The sequence below is a fragment of the Dermochelys coriacea genome, chromosome 10 (genome assembly GCF_009764565.3).
Source record: "Dermochelys coriacea isolate rDerCor1 chromosome 10, rDerCor1.pri.v4, whole genome shotgun sequence".
In the NCBI taxonomy this organism is placed as follows: domain Eukaryota; kingdom Metazoa; phylum Chordata; order Testudines; family Dermochelyidae; genus Dermochelys; species Dermochelys coriacea.
Genome location: NC_050077.1, coordinates 35,085,818 through 35,099,951, shown reverse-complemented (window position 1 = coordinate 35,099,951; position 14,134 = coordinate 35,085,818). Strand labels below are relative to the sequence as shown.

Genomic DNA, 14,134 nt, shown 5'->3' with positions numbered 1-14,134 from the left:
TGCTGTGTGTCAAAGTTCTTCTTTTACCTTGGTGGGTCTTGCACTTATTGACAGATTTGCTCGCCTTAGAGCTTCACGGCAGCCCTCAATTTGGCCATTTTGAACCCACACTCCAGGTCAACTCCTCCTGAGTCTGACCAGGAGTTGGGAGGTTTGGGGGGAATCCAGGCCCATCCTTTACTCCAGGTTCCAGCCAAGGGCCCTGTGGATTGTAGCTGTCTAGAGTGCCTCCTGGAACAGCTGTGCAACAGCTACAACTCCCTGGGCTACTTCCCCTTGGCCTCCTCCCAACACCTTCTTTATCCTCACCATAGCACCTTCCTCCTGCTGTCTGATAATGCTTGTACTCCTCAGTCCTTCAAGCATTCATGTTCTCACTCTTGGCTCCTAGCACCTCTCACTCCCAGCTCCTTACACATGCACCACAAACTGAAGTGAGCTCCTTTTTAAACGCAGGTGCCCTGATTAGCCTGCCTTAATTGATTCTAGCACTTCTTGATTTCACCTCCTATAGCCATCCGGCCCAATCCTGTCACAGCTGTTATCATTATTGTGCAAACTGGAAACAGGCATAAAGCTCCAGCCCCAGAAAGGTATTTAGGCTCCTAACTTCCATTGAAATAATGGGCTACCTGAAATCAATGGGAATTTGGGGCATTAAACTCCTTTGAGGATCTGATCCCAAGTGAGGCTGTGTTGCCTTACACAGCTGTCCAGGGGCCCCTTTGATTTGTCACAATGGAGCTGTGCCCCATCTGCCCCTCTCCACCCACTATGATTGGAGTTGAAGTCAGCTCTGCCAGTTTTATGCCACTGGAGAGTCTCACCCCACGCCATCCTGGCTCTTGCTCTCTTTGCATCTGTTTAGCATGGAGGCGGGAGGCCTGCAGTGTGGGGCATGCGTCTGCTGTGCCTATTCCCACCACAGCCCTTATCTCTGCGGGACCCATGAGCAGCATAGACACTCGAACAGGCAGCCATGAAGTAAGCACTGGGTGGAGAGGTAGAGAATGCTCACTGAGAAAAGCAATATTAAAACAATGGGCTGGCAATGCAAACACAATGGGCCATGGCTGCGACCCAGGGACGGCGCTCAGGAAGGAATCGCCAGCGGGATCTCTGAATAATGCTTGGGCTGGGGGATTACACGACTGTTAGCCAGGCAAAGAGACACTGACGGGCTCTGTGCTGACCGCTGGGTGGATGAGCTCTGCAGTGGGAGGGCTGCCTAGGAGTCTGCCTGCTGCAGCAGCTGCTTTAGCTCCTATGTCTTATTCATAAGATTCAGTCTGTTGCAGGAGAAGCACCTCTGGTTTCTTTTTATAATACCAAGTTAAATGGCAGCCTCTGCAGGGAACCAGCACAGCAGCCTGCAGTGGGATGAGCTGGAGAATCCGGAGAGAGGGGGCCGCACTGCAAAGCAAGAGCAGGAAAGAGGGTAGTCCAGCGAGGGTGGGAGAGCTGGAAATTCAAACAGGAGCTGCCATGGCATGTGATTCATCAAGTGTTTCCTTCCACCCAGTCACAGACGTTCCAGAGCGTTCTCTGCCGCCCACCCAGGCACAGACGTTCCAGAGCGTTCTCTGCCCTCCACCCAGGCACAGACTTTCCAGAGCGTTCTCTGCCCTCCACCCAGGCACAGACGTTCCAGAGCGTTCTCTGCCCTCCACCCAGTCACAGACGTTCCAGAGCGTTCTCTGCCGCCCACCCAGGCACAGACGTTCCAGAGCGTTCTCTGCCCTCCACCCAGGCACAGACGTTCCAGAGCGTTCTCTGCCCCTCCACCCAGGCACAGACGTTCCAGAGCGTTCTCTGCCCCTCCACCCAGGCACAGACGTTCCAGAGCGTTCTCTGCCCTCCACCCAGGCACAGACGTTCCAGAGCGTTCTCTGCTCCTCCACCCAGGCACAGACGTTCCAGAGCGTTCTCTGCCCCTCCACCCAGGCACAGACGTTCCAGAGCGTTCTCTGCTCCTCCACCCAGGCACAGACGTTCCAGAGCGTTCTCTGCTCCTCCACCCAGGCACAGACGTTCCAGAGCATTCTCTGCCCCTCCACCCAGGCACAGACTTTCCAGAGCGTTCTCTGCCGCCCACCCAGGCACAGACGTTCCAGAGCGTTCTCTGCCCCTCCACCCAGGCACAGACGTTCCAGAGCGTTCTCTGCCCCTCCACCCAGGCACAGACGTTCCAGAGCGTTCTCTGCCCCTCCACACAGGCACAGACGTTCCAGAGCGTTCTCTGCCCCTCCACCCAGGCACAGACGTTCCAGAGCGTTCTCTGCCCCTCCACCCAGGCACAGACGTTCCAGAGCGTTCTCTGCCGCCCACTCAGGCACAGATGTTCCAGAGCGTTCTCTGCCCCTCCACCCAGGCACAGAGTTATGGCACGTTCTCTGCCCCCCACCCAGGCACAGATGTTACGGCATGTTCTCTGCCCCCTCTCCCACCAGGCACAGACATTCTGGCATGTTCTCTGCCCTTTCATACAGGCCCAGCTGTTCCAGAGCATTCTCTACCCCTCCACCCAGGCACAGATGTTCTAGAGCATTCTCCACCTCCTGTCCAGGTCCTGACCTTCCAGAGCCTTCCCTGCTCTTCTGTGCAGGTGCAGTTGTTCAAGGATGTTCTCTGTCCCTCCACAGATGTTCCTGAGTGTTCTCTGCCAAATCCCAGACATTCCCAGAGAGTTCTCTGCCCTTTCTCCCTAGGCGCAGTCTGCAGGCCTCCCTGGCTCCCTGGCCAGATGCAGACCTCCTGGAGTGATCTTTGCCCCTCTCTTTGGAATAATTACTTAACTGGTTGGAAGACTTCAATCTCTAGATGGCTCCCTCATGTATCTTCACCAGCAGCTTCCTCCACCAGGGTGCCCATTGACTCTGGCAAGTCCAAATTGATATCATTAGGGCTCAGCCTCATCAGACATGGCCCAGTGGCTTCTTCACATCTCTTACCCTTGGGAGGATCCTGGTACTGAGGGGGATATTGTTGAGTATTTGTCTCTCTCTCTCTCACACACACCCATACCCCTCCCTTCAGACCCTTGCTTTACTGTAAGCTGCTTTTTAGCCCAGATCTCTCCTTTTTTCAATCAAATTCCCCGAGTGTCCTGGGTGCAGCCCCTTAATTGTCATTTGTTTCAAAGCTGTACGTGGCTTAGGAGCCTGTCAGAGATGGGCCTGTAGCACAGGAAGCCTACTTATCAGCTGGAGGAACAGACAAGGTTTTCCAAGGGAATGGCGTCCAGATTCTACCTCTTTTCCATGGCATATAGCTGTGGTACACTGCACCCTCCAGTCAATACACGCTCTGCTACAGGCTCTTGGACCTTACCTCTAAGCTTCATTCCACATCATTATAAAAATCCAAATACCATCCTGCTCAGGACAGCAGCTTTGTCTAGTGGTTAGAATAGTGGGCTGGAAAGCTAACGTGGGGGTCTAGTCCTAGTTCTGATACTGAATTACTGTGTGACTTCAGTAAAGTTACTTCCCTTTTCCATGCCTCAGTTTTCCTAGCTGGAAAATGAGAATGATAATTATGGTCAGTGCTTAAACGTGAGATGCAGAGGGGGCGAAATTGGGGCTGTGTCATTTTTTTTGTTTCTTTATGATTTATAAAGAAGGCCTGAGAGAGTTTGAAATTTAAAAAATATGTAAGAAAGAGGGGGATTTTGCCAGCGTTTCTCCTTAGAAATAGCAAGGATATCCAGTCATCTTCCCTTTGGTTTTGTTGGGAGACTTCCTGGATGATTCAGAAATGGGGTCTGGGAGGTCCATGTAGCTGAAACTGTTGAATCCTTAACAAAGAGCACTAGGGTTTGAGGTCAGTGGGAGTGAACAAGACCCAAAGAGCTTTCACCAGACAAGTACAAACTGCTTCACCCTCTCAGCAAATCAGCTTTCATTTCCTTGGTTTTGTGATGTCACAAACCTACCCATTCCCCAGTCACCCACAGAGTGTCCAGGGGACAGAAGATCTGAATTTCTAATGTGAAATACAAACCGAGAGACTAACTGGTCAGCATTCTGTAAACACAGTAAAGAACCAAAGAAGGCCACTAGCCTGGTTGTTTTGCCTTCTGCAGGTCATCACAACAAATAACACACCAAGTAATGATAAGACTAACTCACCTCTCAGAGTGTAATGTGGGCACTGCTCTGAAATTCCCAGAAGAGAGTTGTTATTGAAGTGCAATGTGTTATTAAGATACTTACTGTAGATGCTTGGTTCCCCAGGAGAGGATTGGAAGGAGGGCAAAGTGTACGTTAATTTCAGATGCCAGCAGGCTACTTTGGGGGAAACAGCGAGATGAACAGTCTGTGTTGATCTGTGAACTAGATGAGTGAGCCAGCCAGGGGCAGATAATACACCCATCCCATTCTCCACAGCTGGAGACCAGGATTCACTCACTCATTCTTTCTTTTATACAGAACCACTCTCAAGGCTCCGTGATGTAAGTGCCAACTCTCTGGTCATGCAGAACTAGAAGAGAGTCTGCCATGCCACTTGTTAAACAGTCATAGATTTCAAGGCCAGGGAGGTCCATTATGGTCACTTTAGCCTGAACTGCAAAACAGGGGCTGGAGAATTTCTTCTAGTGGTTCCTGCATCTAGCCCGTGACTTCTGGTAGAGGTTGTGCTGTTCAGTGGGTATTGCATTTACCCCCATAACTCATGGAAACATGACTGAATATGGCACTCTGATGCTCGCTTCCGGTGACTGCTACGTGGTATTTATGCTTCATTTTTATGTATTCTACATTATACTGGCTAACTGAAGCTAATTGTATGGCGGGAGAGGTGAACCTAAGGACACATCTTCCATCAAAGATGCACAAGATCTTAAGGGCAGAACAATCTGCCGTTGCACCTGATCGTTAGAATATGTCTACACAGCACACTGAGCCAGATTCAAACTCTGAGTTCAAGCCCAAGCCCCATTCCATCCCCATAGAAATTAGTCTGATGCAGGCCAATTTCTCTTGACTCAGGCCCATTGATGCTGCTAGTGGGTGGGTCAGAGCCCAAGCACTTTGTAGTGTGGACGCAGCTCAAGTCTGGGTCTTGGGGCTGGAGAATCTGACACTATCCCACAATCCCCTGGGGCTGTGGTTCCCAGCCCTTCAACTCCAAAACTTGCCACTCAGTACCCAGGACCTTGAAGCAACCTCCTTATACAAAAACAGCTGCTCGGCATTTAACTCTTCGTTTCCACATGGAGTACTCAACTGGAATCAGCAAACACAGTCAACGCTAATGTGTATCAGCTATGACCAGCAGTAAGATGAAGCCCTGCATCAAGCACACTGCTAGCTGGCCACAGGAACGCAGCCAGATTCTGGTTAACCTCTGGGGAAAGGCGAGCTAGACATTTGACTTCAGCAAGAGCACAAGGAATGATCGTGTGTATGGAATAATGTCTGAGTGGCTGGCAGTGTTGGAGATTTACTGGACAGCAGATCAATGCAGAGCTGAAGACAGACTACTGCAAAGTCAAGGATGCTAATGGCACCCCTGGGAACTCCCATCTTCCTACCTCTTTTGTGAGGAATTTGACTGGATAATGGGAACTTCACCAAGCACTGAGTCTCCTGTGGTGTGTGATCCTCTGCTGAACAAGGATGGGGACCTTATAACCCTGCATCACAGGCATCACCAGAGGAGTGAGCAGGCTGCCAGATGAAAGGCAAGAAGTGTTCCTAGAGCTGAGGCTGGTAACTGAAGAGGCTATGCTGGCAGAGCAGCCACAGGACATCCTGGGTCCATACTCAGAGGACCTTTTGGGGGATGGCTCTGGGGAGCAGTCCACTGCAGGACCCACATCAGGACAAATGCTGGAGCTGGAAAGTTTCTGCTGCCATGTTTCTTTTTATTAATATATGGATGGGAGGGATTTCTGGCTTATAGGCCTATGAAGTTATTAATACTCCCTAGGATTTTTGTGTGCTTCTGTTCAGGGCAGACTCCCTGCCAGTAGATCAACAGCACAAGCTAATAGGTATGGTCAAAGGACATTGCCAGTGACTATGAGTCAGATCACACACCAATGAATTCAATGGGAGTTCTACCATGGACTTCAGTGGGAGCAGGAGCAGGGCCTATGTACCTTGCTTTGCTTGCAGACCAATTGTCTACATACAGCCAGATGCGGGGAGTGCAGTAAAACCATGCCCTAAGAAATACAGCTTGCACTAAATCTCAGCAAATAACTGTCCTCCTTTTATGTGCCATGATGCTATGAGTTAGCACACCGGAATTGTCCTTGCTGTGTCCACAACAGGAGATTTGACTAAAATGACCCTATGGGAATCTTCAGACATTCAGAGTAATTATGAGAGGGCCTCAAATGATTAATTTTTGCTCCAGTATAAGGCTGATTCCTCCCTATTCTTGCCACAGCCCATCTCCCCTGCCTGCAGCTGACCTTTGACCCAGACAGGAAAGCAGCAGGCCCTTCCACAAGGGACAAGCTAGTGATTAGCAAAAAAGGAATCTTCTCCCAGTTTCCTTTGGGGAGAAGAAGACGGGGTCCCACATACCTGTTCACATGGCTCCCGGGGAATAGACAGAATGACAAGCACAGAGAAAGTTCTACTCTTTGCATGTACTCTGCCTCCAAAGTGTTCTCCAGATGGAGGAATGTTCTGCAATTTGCTTTGTGCAGCACAGACAAATTCCCTTTCAAATCATGCACCTTTAAACCATGGCTCCAGTGTTGAGTGATTATTTCTCTGATCAACCCCTACTTCACCTTAGTGATGCAAATACCACACTCTGGGCGTGACATTTTAATAACAAATGGTTACAAGGCAGTTCTACCAGTGGAGTCCCGAGGGCGTGCACCTGTGCTGATACCATGACAGGATTTGCAGTTGGGCTGGTCAGAACAGAAAATCCTGACTAGGAATCCAGGGTTTCGATGCGGAAGAAGCTGCTGGATGTCAAGGAGTCAAAAAGGCAACAGAGCAGCTCCTCAGCCTGGGGAGAAAAGAAAGCAGGGTGGGGACAGGCTAGCTTTTACTGTCTGTGTACCAGGTAATAAGTGTATCTGGGGCTGAAACCATCCTGATGCAGAGGGGTGGATTAGCCCAGCAGAAGGGAAACACCCTCCAGTTATTATTATGACACAGACACTTTCAGGGCTCATGTTTTCAATGAAAGAGAAGCAAAAATGACAATGCACAAGGTACTGAGTGGGAAATCATCTAAAGACATCCCCTAGGCTCCTCCTCCTCCCACCCCTTCCTTCCAACCCCAACCTGGCTCTCCTGGTCTGGCTGGCTGCCATATGGGTTTGTTCCTGATGCTTCCCAAAGGAATGGAGAGGGACAGGTTGGGAGAAAACAATGCAGTCAGGTCATTGACACCAGGCAAGACCTGGGGGACAAGGCCCTGCTCACCTGTATGGGGACTGGGACAGAGGGAGTGCCTGTCTCATGGACTCCCTCCAAGTCAGTGAGCACATGATGGGGCCTGAAGAAGAGCTAGGCATCAGAGGGTGACATTCTGGGCTGTGCCTTTCAGAAGGGCAGCACAGAGCTCATGCCCCAGGGGGTGGGCAGCTAAACTGGCTTCAAGCCACCTTAGTGCCTTCCCCATCCTGGGCTCCTCTACAGCCCCCAGAGATACAGAGAGTCCTCAGGGTTTGTCTACATTATGGCAGCCTCTTGGGGATGCCCTATGGGCCATAGCGCTGCCCAGCATCCCTGCAATGCTACTTGCTGAGGCTCCCCCCAACATGCCCTCAGCCCTGCCCTTGACATGTCCATATGCCAGGTACTGTAAGGAGATCCTTGGCAGATAGCATTGTGGCTGTCTTTCCTAGGGCCTGCACTAGGGGACTCCTTCTCCTGGAAGATATGGGGCTTTTAGGGCCCCTTTACAGCGGTCTGACCCTTTCACCTGGCACAAAGAGGCTGGAGTGGGGGTGAGGATCTCCCCAGAGTGCTTTGGAAAAAGTCTCCCACTCACTGCTCTCACAACCCCAGTCTCTTCGCTTACTAGTATTTTTTCCCCTTCTATTCCATGTCTGTTATAGAGTTTTTCTGATGCAGGTGAAGGGAGGGAGAAGCTAAGACAGCCATCTTGCCTGCTGGCTCGCAGCAGAAAAACTCCCAGAGGGGTCGGGAGCCAGGCAGAGCTGTGGGATTAGAACTGGCACTCAGAGGAGGCAGGTTTGCACATTTGCTGGATAGTTACTGATATCTGTACAGTGCCCAAGCAAAGCTTAGCACTCTGACTGGCTAACAGCGGCTAGATCGGGGGGCAGCGGGACTCTTAGCATACAGCTAGTAGGAAATAATTGAGTCCGCGGTTATGAAAATCAGATGGCCAAAACCAATCAGAGTGCACGGAAGTGCGTAATCGAGGTATAGGTCATCTCAGCCTGACAATTCAATTCCAGTGTGATATATACATACACATAACTATGTGCTTTGTCAAACAGAAAAGGCAGCAGAATCCTATAGGGAAATAGCAGGAAGCTGGGCGTTCCTTCCCCACATATTTGAGTGAGTCTCACAAAACAAAGCAGCCACCACTCTCTTTTTAGATTTCAGAGTAGCAGCCGTGTTAGTCTGTATTCGCAAAAAGAAAAGGAGTACCGGTGGCACCTTAGAGACTAACAAATTTATTAGAGCATAAGCTTTCGTGAGCTACAGCTCACTTCATCGGATGCATCTGATGAAGTGAGCTGTAGCTCACGAAAGCTTATGCTCTAATAAATTTGTTAGTCTCTAAGGTGCCACCGGTACTCCTTTTCTCTTTTTAGAGCAGTGCAGTACATCTGCCTGATCTTGGTATACGATCTTAAAGGGTAACCTAATGATTCATAGTGTCTTACACAGAAGGCCCATCCACCATACTAGAGAGAATTCTTTCCCAGGTGTCTGGCTGGTGGCTGTTGCCCGCATGCTCAGGGTCTAACTGATTGCCATACGTGGGATTTGGAAGGACATCTCTAGATCAGACTGGCAGAGACCCTGGGGGTTTTTCGCCTTCCTCTGCATTGTGGGACATGGGTCATTTGCTGATTTGAATTAGAGTAAATGGTGGATTCTCTGTAACTTGAAGTCTTGAGGACTTCAGTAACTCAGCCAGAGGTTATGGGAGTATTACAGGAGTGGGTGGGCAAGGTTCTGTGGCCTGCACTATGCGGGAGGCCTGGATGATCATGATGGTCCCTTCTCCTGGCCTTGACGTCTGTGAGACCATGAGTCAAATGGGCAATCCCTTTTCAGTACTGTCTGTGACTTAGCTCCACTGTCGAAGGCTGCAGCTCTGCTCAAGTGATCCGCTGCAAATCTTAGCTTTTCTTATTTAGCTCTGCTGCCCTTTGCCGGACATCATATTGTTTCTCATTAGCTCTGGCCTGGGAGGCCTGGCTGGCACTTCATAAATTCATCAGCAAGGGACCAGGGGGTCAAACATGATTCCCAGGGACATCCTTTGAAGCAATTTAAACTCATTTTTCTAGAAGTTTGCTCCTCAGGTTTTGCTCCATCATTTCTAAAGCTACCTGAGCAAAAGACCCCTTGACAATGGGAAATGGTATTTCCCACTGTGGATCCCTATCTAACAGCAGGAAGCACCGTGGCTGGCACCGTCAGGAAGGGGGTACTATTTTCTGCATTGATTGCAAAATGCTGCGTTTGCTCTTCCCAGGACAAAGCTGAAGGCCACATTGGTAAAGTCCAGTGGGCCTGCTCCTGCTCCCACTGAAATCAATGGGAGTTTTGTCCTTGCCTTCAGTGGAAATGAGATTGGGCCCAATATGCTGATTGGTGGAGAGGCTGGGTTGGACACATGTATAGCAATGGAACTTGTCCTGGCACAGAAAGCATCCCAAGCCTCTTCATCATGGGCTGATTGCCCATTTATTGGCACAAGACAGAAGAGATTTTATATCAGACAGCTACAACCAACATAATTTCCAAAGCAAATCAGAGGGTATCCCAAAAACCAGTGAACAGCCCAGAACTGTTGTCCTGGCACATTACATGGCAACAATTGAGCACCATTGGCAGCAGCAGGTATGATGGTGTTATATACACGTAGCTGGCTTCTAAAGATGTGCTACCTAAGAGCTGAGTTTGCAGACCTTCCCAGGCTTTGTATCACACTCTCAGTTCAGCATCAGGGGACCTGCACTGCCTGTCAGGGGCAACACAGAACACCTGGAGCTGGAAACTACAGCTTCACAGCACCAATTGTGGGAGTTCCTGCCTTAGCAAGAACACAGACCCAGGGGTGCCGTCCCTGCTGTATCTTCTGAGGCTTAACCCTTAGAATGCTGGTGCTGAATGTTGATTTTGGGGAAAATCTGCCATCTGTTGTCAGCTCCAATGAGAGCTATGCCATGTTGCCAACACATCTGACACTCTCCCTTGCTTTCCCAGACAGGCTGATTTGCTGGCTACCATTTCTCATGCAGTCCCAGCTCTTTATACCCCTAAAGCTCCTTGTTCGGCCAGCACCCTGCCTCCAAAGCTCTTGTCTGGTTTGGAGCTACTTGACACAATCCGTGTTTGCAATGTGCTGTTGAGAAAACAGCCAACCAGCCCATCATTTAGAGGGTTAATGAGCTCACTGCCCTTCCCCCACCTGGATCAGAGTGAGGACTTCTAGAATTTTAATGCCAAGTGGACAATTTTCTGTCAAAACTATTTTTCAGTGGAAAATTAGGTTTTCAACCAAATGAAACTTTCATGAAAAGTATCCGATTTATGTGAAAACCTGTGCTATTTTGCCAAAAGGACAATATATTTCTAGTCAAAATGGCACTGCAGTGTCTCGTGGAAATTGCAGTTTGGGAGCGTTATGCTCCCATTCTCTTCCATGGGCTGAGGTCTCTGGTCAGACTACATCTCCCTTGATGCACCACAGCCAGGGACTCCCATAATGCACCCCTCCTTCCCTCATCAAGAGAAAGTTTCATTTTTGTTCAAAATTTCCACCAAAAATAAAAGCTGTTTTCTGACCAGCTCTACTTAATCTACAGCCAGCAGAAGACAATGGAAAGAAAAATGGCTATTTTTGTGGACCAGGGCCTCCTCCACTTGCCTGTTTCTCTGTTTGGGGATACAGAAGATGCTGCATGCAGTCCAGCACAGCCTGCTTCTGCCAGCGGTCACTGGGGAGAGAGAAAAAAAAAGCAAGGGAGAAGCAAATGTTACTCTGCTGTCTAGGCTGTCAGAGTCTGCAAATGACCTCGCTGAGGGGAGGGTTATGTTCTTTGCCAGCAGCTTAGGTCATGTGCATCTGTTGCTGAACTTTTTTACACAGATAAATCCAGGGTTTTACAAAGCTTTGTATAAATGGATTGGGGCTCTTAAAATATAATCCCTCAGACAAACAGTAATGACCAGTGATGTAACAGAATCTCTGGAGCAGTGGGGGGAAAAGAGAAGCCCTCCGGCCCTGGGTATTTATCTCTGGTGGAAAGCAAAGATTTCACATGGAAATTCTAAAGGACTTAGTTTTAGTTTTTTCCCAAATACCCAAGCCTTCTGGAGCCACTCTCAGAACCAAGAGGTCTCCACTAGTCCTCGCTCCTCCCACTCTCAAGCCCATCAAAGCCTGAATCATCCAGAAGACAAGGACTAAAGGTGCTGGGTAAGAGTTTTAAAAGCACCTTGATTTAGGAGACTATGTCCCAATGAAAATCAGTGAGGCTCCCTAAGTCACTTGGGTGATTCCCAGCTCCCACAACTAGGTACTGAGCTTGGGTGACAACAGTGGACCCCCTTCATAGCTGGCCAATGTCTCCAAATGGCCTACCAATGTATTTTTAAAGATCTGATAGTTTTCCAGCATTCTTGTGTGTCCATTCAATAAGAGCAGTATCCTTATGGTGTTATCCAAGGGGATGCTGCACAGCGGTGAATTGGCCTGTTGTGCTGTGTGATGATCCTCATGCGTGGGCTCTGCCAAGTTCTTGGCACAACAGAGCCATCAGAAGAAGCCAGGTGCATGTAACTGCACATCACATTGCAAAATATCAGCCTGCAGTGTTGAGAAACTCTGCCTCCTGGGGCCAATGGGTTAATTGGTATGATGATAATTCTGTTCCACTAATCAGTCCCCGTGGGGGATTCTGTTTGTTTCATCACATTTACTCCTCTACCAGGCATTTGTGGTGATTTATTGAACAGGTTTATTTTTTTATTTCACTCTCTGGTGTTTGTTTGAAATCGGTTTTCCATGGTAAACGCAGAATCTACACAGATTTTCTCCTAGAAAGTTTATTGATTCAGCGGGTTTATTCTCAAAGAAAGACTTTATTTTGGAGAACTCCCTGTGTCTTTGCAAACTAAAATCCCAAAACCAATCTTACTGCATCCTTGAGAGACCCCAGCACCTGGTTGGGGTGTTTAGGATGTGTGACTTCAGAAATTAAAAACTCTCTAACAGGCTGATGCATACCCCCTCCCCCAATAAATAATGACAAATGTGTGGCCTTTGCGAGGTAACTACCCTTAGGAGAGGCTAAACTGGAAATGAATTACAGAGAAGACAACCCAGCCCCATGATTAGCTCAAGAGCTCTCTGGCATGTGGCTGATGTGGTGTTGTTCTTGCTTACCTGTCCAGCAGGGTCTCAAAGCAAGTAACGGCATTGTCTCGCTGTGCTGCTACTACCAGACATGCCCCGTCCAACAGGGAATGCTGCAAGGGAGGGAAAAACACCAGGCTGGTACTAAGACCACTTAAGTAACTCTGCGACTGGCTGCTGACAGCACAAGGAACAGCTTGCTTGCTGCGTGGGGGGATGAAAGAGATGGGGCAGCATGCTCTTTGAAATGCCTGCTCCACCAGAGTTCAATTGTTACTCATTCACCTCGGGCTTTACATTTTTCCTAGTCATTTCTCTCTGAGCGAGAGGCAAACTGAGGTATTGAAAAGAAAGTGTGGCCTCAGGTGCGTTACTCAGACTGCAATAGCAGGAGGAAAGCGAGTTCCCAGAAGGACCTGTCTCCTTCTGGCAGGGGGAGAGTGACTGCTGTAATGACTCCCTTTGGCTCAGCACGATTAGGCCTTGTGGAAATATACCAGCCCTGCCTAACTCTGTTTGAAGACATTCCTCTCTGATTGGGGAAAATAATTTCTGGGCAATCCTACTGGTGCTGCTTGGCTTCCATCATACTACCCACCTCTTTGTCTTTCCTATAATAGCTGGGGATCTTCCCTGGCGCATGAGGAACTGGATTCTTGGGATAACCAAAGGGGAACAGGCTGGTGCTTAGTCTAATTGGTTGCTAGATGTAATTGCTCTTCTATACAGACGTACTTTAAAGGGATAAAAAGTAAAGGAGGACTTGTGGCACCTTAGAGACTAACAAATAAATTATGCTCAAATAAATTTGTTAGTCTCTAAGGTGCCACAAGTCCTCCTTTTCTTTTTGCGAATACAGATTAACACGGCTGCTACTCTGAAACCTGTCTTTAAAGATAGTGTCAGTTTAAAAATCATGCTTAGAAAATATCTTACCTGCTCTTGCTACAGTAATAGCTAAGACCCCTCAAGCTAAAAGGTCAGAGGCAAAAATATTTGTCTGTATTTTCTCAGTTGGGTGACTGTGTGCATTTGATAGTCCTTTGTTTATAGCCACGTCCAGGAAAATCATTTCCCTCCACTGTTCGCTTTGTGCATCTGACAGCACTTTCTTGTATAGTCCACTTTCCTGCTTCACTCTAGTCAGCTCCCTCTATGGGTGTGTCTTTTACACAGCAGCCAGGGAGGGGGTCAGATCCTCAGATGGCATAAAGAGGCATAGCTCCATGGACTTCAACAGCAGTCCTCACATGCTTAAGTTAAGCATGTGCTTAAGTGCTTTGTTAGAGGAGGGCTCGAGTTCTCAGTCCTTTGCAGGATCAAGCTCCAAATAGCTATGTGTGAATACACTGGTCTATCCTGAAGATTACTATTGGGTACCTCAGCACCAGAAAGCTAGTGACAATGTGGAGGGAGTTCAGAGATAAGCAACTAAAATGACTTGGGGTCTGGTTTCTGAGTAAAACCTATGAAAGAGTTAAATATGCTTAGATTGGCTAAGCAAAAACTAGGCGGTTGGGGACAAAATCTCCTCCCAATAAATCAAGAGTATAATCATCAAGAAGAGAGAGGGATTAGTTAG

At 48.7% G+C, this 14,134-nt stretch overlaps 1 protein-coding gene across 2 annotated transcripts in view; it reads right to left on the bottom strand.

The window, feature by feature from the left end:
• Positions 1-10,396: 10,396 nt before the first annotated feature.
• DNAAF8 (dynein axonemal assembly factor 8) overlaps positions 10,397-14,134 on the bottom strand; it is a 152,847-nt gene continuing 149,109 nt past the window's right edge. For both annotated transcript variants that reach the window (XM_043493524.1, XM_038420719.2), the window contains 2 exons: positions 12,583-12,665; positions 10,397-11,131 (listed from right to left, as the gene is read on the bottom strand). In XM_043493524.1, coding sequence (XP_043349459.1) covers positions 11,029-11,131; positions 12,583-12,665 — 186 coding nt within the window. In that variant the 3' untranslated portion in view covers positions 10,397-11,028. The remainder of the gene's footprint in view (positions 11,132-12,582; positions 12,666-14,134) is intronic.